This window comes from Maylandia zebra, linkage group LG5 (assembly GCF_041146795.1).
Source record: "Maylandia zebra isolate NMK-2024a linkage group LG5, Mzebra_GT3a, whole genome shotgun sequence".
Classification (NCBI taxonomy): Eukaryota; Metazoa; Chordata; class Actinopteri; order Cichliformes; family Cichlidae; genus Maylandia; species Maylandia zebra.
In genome coordinates this window covers 36,372,855-36,378,552 of record NC_135171.1, presented here as the reverse complement: position 1 = coordinate 36,378,552, position 5,698 = coordinate 36,372,855, and the positions used below count along the sequence as shown (strand labels likewise).

Below are 5,698 nucleotides of genomic sequence, written 5' to 3'. Positions count from 1 at the left end.
GGCAAAGGTGAGTTCAGTTTCATCTCATTTTGCACTGTTGCTCAATCTATAGACGCATTCTAATCAATCTACATGACATAAACCTAAAAAGGAATTTTAAAGTTTTCCATGCACAAAATCACTCGAGGGACTTTTCTTTCTTTATGGGGAAAGATCACCATCTTCAGGCCAAGAAAAGTAGTAACATAAAGACACTGATAGACTCATACACTGTGTGGCTTTTAGAAGAAATGAGACAGAATTGAACATTTTAGGATTTTATTTCTCAAATAAAGGTAAAAGTACAACAATAAATTAAAAAATATATATCTTTGGGTATCAATGTTAATTTTTATGGCACATATACACATAAATAAAAACAATAAATAGCTAAATAAATAATATTTACATTCATCATTTACAGCATAGGAAACATGGCTGCAGGTGCTAAACACTGTTGACAGAGACCATCTTAAAGCCTCTGATGGTGACATTCATATTTGTGAGCCACAGGCTCGCTTGCAGCATCTTTTCTCCCACCATGTTGGGCATGAACGGGATTGGCTGATCCGCTCTTCCTCCTGGAGGCAGTGGGGGAATCCTGCAGGAAAATGTAGAAAGCTTATTTTAAAAAAATGTTTGCAAAACGTAGAAATTTATTCCAGTAACTTAGAGTGGCTGACTACAATAAACGTCCTGTCACTTTGCATCACGCCTCTAATTATTGCCCATGAGACAAAAAAAATCATTCTTACCTGAACTGAACTTTGCCTTGGAGCAGCCCAGCCCCAGCTACAGTCAGTACTCCACTGACTGGGTGAGAATATGGGTTGATGAAGGTCACTAGGGCAGTCTGTTCGCTGTGTTGCTTGATGGACTTTTCATCTGCAACCTGAAGGACAAACACATTAGTAAACCCAGAACATTTCCTCAAGTTCTCCATTATATAACTTTAAGCTAATAAATATGACATAACATCTGCTGTCTGCAACTCATACTTGTAACTATATGATTACATTTTTATTCAAAAAGGAGAAATATTATAGAAATTTTCAAAACCACCGATGCATTTTTTTCACAGCTGGTGCATCATCAAATCAGATATGAAAATCCTGAATGCCCTTTAAATACTTTCTTATAATATTACATAGCAACCTGTACTTGGTATCAAAGCATTGGAATTTGTGCTCAAAGACATAAAGTTTAATTAATTAATTTGTTTAAAGAAGTTTAAGTTGATGGATGCAATAAGTCTGTATGTGAGAAACTTTAAGGAGGAAATATTGAGAATTTTTGTAAAGTACCTGTATGATGAGCTGTGGACTGGTGATGTTGAACTCCTCTGAGCTCAGGACTCTCTCCTGACTGGCAGTATCCTCCACAACAACTGCAAGGTTGATCAGGTTATCCCCCACCACGTCTTCATACTGTGCTAGGGGGATCTTCTGCCTCACTACCTTGACTGGATAGAGGAAGTGACACAGAAATTAGGTTGTGTTAAATAAATAGTCAAATCCAAATAGATTAAGATCTGAAAACAACAACAGTCCTTCAAAGGTGAATATTTTAGTTGTAGATGAGAAAAGTAAATGTACCTTCCATAGGTGCAAGTTGTAAGACACCGTGGTTTTCCCAGAAGGTGTCCGAGGGGCTGTGGTTGTATTCTTTTGCCTGGGCATTGAGGTGAATCTTCAACATCTTGGCTACATTCTGCTTGTTCATGATTTTCACGCTGAAGCTGACAGGCTCCCCAACAATGGGGGATTTGTCCAGGGTCAGGAAGACTAGCACTCCCTGGGATGAACCTGCTGAATAAACATGAAAAAGTCCTCATGAAGAGATATGTTTATAAAGAAATCGGTATAAACTCTGATGAATACATTCAAAACTACAAATTACCTCTTCTTAGTGTTGAGTCACCTGAACTTGAAGAGCTTCTTGATGAAAGTGTTGAAGTTGGGCCTGTGTTATAAAGACAGAAAGACAAATGTGAGTATGTGAGAGTGCTATTATTTCACTTTATCACTTTAGTTCAATATATCACTTCATTAAATTGCATAATGTGCAAATCAATGAGCAGAATTCTAGTTTTATGGTCATACTTTTGATGTATTTGTAATCTCCTGTGATCTTTTGCAATCTGGGGAACCCAACAGCCTTAGTGCAGATGAGGGAGCCAACTCTCTCAGTGTCTTTGCTGAACCCGAGCACCTGACCCTGGCCCAAGATGATTGTATGGATATCAGCATTCACACTGGCGTAGACAAATGGGACATCATAGAACAGGTCCACACGCTTGTTCTTTATTGCTTTGACTGGTGCGGGGCCACAGCAGTACACTCCTGTGATGATGGCAGAAACAAGACCGTTTTGAAGAAGTTCACAAAGAATTAAAGAGTGGAAGAAAAAGTTTAAGAACTTTTTTTAGCACACACCTCCACTTCTCTGCTGAGGAGTCGGGTCAAGAACTTGCCAGCCATCCATTCCAGATTCAAGATCCCGACGAGTCATCCAGCACTCCACCCAGACATGGAAGTTCCTGTTAAAGTCCAACAAAAGATAAAGTTAAGCATTAAAATGTCATTAAAGTCTTTAAAGTAGTTAAATAATACAGTTTATAAGCAAAATATAAAACTGACCAGATGCTGTCTTTGGTGCGGTTTAACTTCTGCCCTGTTGCGCTGTAGTATTCCTCAATCACCAGGTTGCCATCAGTGTCATGGGCAGAGTTGAAGTTTGTGATCACACGGCAAGGAATGCCAAGAACTCTCATAACTGAAGCACAATTGATTTAAAAAAAACACTGTTAAAATATTTGAACACTGTCATGGAAAAAATGACTCGGTGTTTAAAAAAAAAGGAATGAAAACACTTTATTATGATAGCATCATTTAGAACAACTGATTATCAAAGACCAGAATTACATGATCTAAGTTACTTGCTTTTATAAGGTTTTAAAAGATGAAGATATAAGCACCTGTGCACATGACAGCTGCAAAAACCCAGCACTGTCCATACTTGACTGGGCTGTTACCAGACTGGTTCCACTTTCTCAAAATGTCCCCACTCCCAGTCCACATGGAGGGACTGACACCTTGTTTGAAGTCGCCTGTCCAGTTCCCCTTCAGCACCCCACGGTCATCCTCACTGTTGATCTAAACACAAAGCACAACTTAAGTATAGTTTTTACTGTTTGCACAGCACGTGCCAAAGATGCCAAAACAGGTTTGGGCATCCCATAATTTTCCATGTTGCCTTGGCAGTTTTACAGTAATAATTACAGTGTTGCTGCATGTGACATTTAGTGTTCAGAACATTGAAGGCTGTGTCTCTTCATCGTGTCAATGTGCAGAACATAGTGTCCCAGGTTAAGCCCAAGCTTGTTTAACAAGTAGAAATGATGCTCATGTAATAGATTGTAAACAAGATCCAAAAACTAATGTGATTCATACAATTTGTAAAGCTAGTTAATGTTGAATTTGTGTTGCTAGACAGAATCTGTTGACACTCACCATGGCAGACACAACCCGGCTGAGGTACACGGGGTTGTTTCGGTTCAGGTAGTCCATCTTTCTGTTCTTTTTGTGCTGAGGGCTGACTTGGAGCAAATTCAAGCATGCCTCCAGAACACCAGACTCATACTTTACAAGCAGAAAAAAGAAAAGAGAAAATTTGAGTACATCCTGTTAAGCAGGTGGTTTGAAGTCAGATTTAAGGTCAAGATTTTACTATGTGCACACATACTTTAAGATGTTTTATCTCATTGATCCTCCAAAATTTGCACATTTATTCATTTTCAACTATTGTTTTGAAGAATTATTAAAGTGAACTGAAAGTGAACACTGGGAATCTTTCAAAACAGTGTTACAGAGAATACGATCTTTATGCACTTTGATAAAGCATAATACACTCATACATAATACCTCATTTAAAAGGCACATCTTCTGGTAATACTTTTTTTTTTTGAGTTGCTTAGTGTTCAGTTTGCGACTTTCTTACCTGATCAAAAGACCACGGTCTTTCAACAATGTTTGTCCCTGATCCCATAAACAGCAACCCAAAGTCACTCTGGATATATTCTTCTCTCTGATCCTCAAATGGGATGTATACTGTATCCTCTGCAAGAAATACATCCTGCATTTAGAACCACACAGTGTACTAACATTTTCAAGTCATGCTCAATTCAACATTTTCAAAGAGATTTACAGATCATCCAGTCCACGGACCTATATAGTACTGTAGCAGATACTTAAAAATAAGTAATTAATAATTTATTATGTATTCTACAATAATGTAATTTTCAATATGGTTTGTGTGTTAGGCCACACAAACCATATATGTATTCTGATACATATATGGTTGCTGCAACAAGCTACCAAAATAAATCTGATTCTCCAGCACTGATACTTTGCTTCACTTACCAGAACACCAGGGGTTGCAGAGCAGGATGAAATTGCCATATGCAGAGCTTTTCTTGCCATCCTGAGTAAGCACACACAGCTGAAATCTGTAGGAGCCGACTGAGGCAGAGGCAGGAGAGTAGATGTAGATAGAAGGTTTCAGAGGGTTCCACTCCTCAGGGTCAATATAGGCATTCCAGCTGGACTTGGAAGAGCTCTTGGAGAAGGTTACAGGCATTACTGCGTACAGGTTACCTGATGGGAAAATTGAGGAATGTTAGAAACACAAGCAAAAGCCTTAAATTGTGGGTTAGACCACTTGTATACAAAAGCATCCATGCAATATACTCAGGAAAGTACCTAGCATGATTTTCACCCTCAGAGTATTGATCTTAGGGTTGAAGGGTCGCCCTTCCAGCTGAACGCTGACTTTAAATGGGGCTCCTCTCCGCACCACCAGAGATTTGGTGTTCCTGAAGCCATTCGTCCTATGACTCTCAAGGTTTTCTGATTGTTCCAGGTCAACATATTTTATCCTCAAGTCTGCAAGTTGAGAAAAAGAAACATTAAAGACTGTCAACATCATACATTGTCTGTAACAGTAAAAGGCAATCACGCACAGCAGTAATCATGGTAATAATCAAATCATAATCAAAGTCTTTATCAAGAGTGAATTTGCTCTGTATAACAAATGAATAGTAATGAATAGTAAGGAACAGAAAAGAGTGAAAGAGTTTGCATTTCTGAAGATGAAATCTCACCTTCCATCTCTTAGTCTCTCTTTCTCACAGCAACGTTGTATGACTCCACTATCGCCCACTAAAGCTATATAAGCATTTTGCCCAACCCTTCTTAAGCATTTCAGAAGGCGGGGAGAACGCAGTGTGACTTTCTTGAATAGAATCTGCATTCAGACGTCATGTTATGACACAGGATTCAACTGAAGGATGATTCTATTACGTAAGTCCTAGATTTTGTTTTACATACAGGTCTGTTATCCAAATATTATTGTTTACATTGTGTTCTAAGTTTATTTGCAGAGAGGCTTTTTTCTGACGATTTTGAATGAATGACACTTGTTAACGGCTAGTTTGATGCACCCACTATTTGAATATGTGACTAATACTATATTACAAAGTTCTGCATATACAGTATGAGGTGGTACTAACTATTTATTTTGTTGACTATAAGGTTGAGTTGGATGTTCAAAAACTTGTGTGAAATTATTTCAGTTTTGTGACATGGCACGTTATCCTGCTGGAAGCAGCCAGCTGAAAATGGGCACAATATTGTCATAAAGATAAGGACATGGTTAGCAA

General features: G+C 38.4%; 1 protein-coding gene across 2 annotated transcripts; it reads right to left on the bottom strand.

Moving 5' to 3' along the window:
* Positions 1–241: 241 nt before the first annotated feature.
* Positions 242–5,234, bottom strand: LOC101475160 (protein-glutamine gamma-glutamyltransferase 5). 2 transcript variants are annotated; one of them, XM_024802630.2, is made up of 14 exons: positions 5,141–5,234; positions 4,740–4,922; positions 4,401–4,634; positions 3,979–4,097; positions 3,492–3,620; positions 2,957–3,134; positions 2,619–2,754; positions 2,415–2,518; positions 2,082–2,321; positions 1,879–1,941; positions 1,575–1,787; positions 1,284–1,441; positions 735–871; positions 242–580 (listed from the first exon to the last, which is right to left on the bottom strand). In XM_024802630.2, exons 1-14 carry the CDS (start codon positions 5,145–5,147, stop codon positions 427–429), a joined length of 2,055 nt encoding a protein of 684 aa, XP_024658398.2. In that variant the 5' UTR covers positions 5,148–5,234; the 3' UTR covers positions 242–426. The 2 variants fall into 2 exon arrangements, with proteins under 2 accessions (XP_024658398.2, XP_076740415.1); XM_076884300.1 differs by having other exon boundaries at positions 1,575–1,784.
* Positions 5,235–5,698: the final 464 nt, after the last annotated feature.

Excerpts from the sequence above, each read along its gene's own strand:
- LOC101475160 (XM_024802630.2), bottom strand. Across the intron at positions 3,621-3,978 it reads GACCGTGGTCTTTTGATCAG|TATGAGTCTGGTGTTCTGGA; the intron begins GTAAGAAAGTCG and ends CTGCTTGTAAAG. Across the intron at positions 3,135-3,491 it reads GCCGGGTTGTGTCTGCCATG|ATCAACAGTGAGGATGACCG; the intron begins GTGAGTGTCAAC and ends CTTTGTGTTTAG.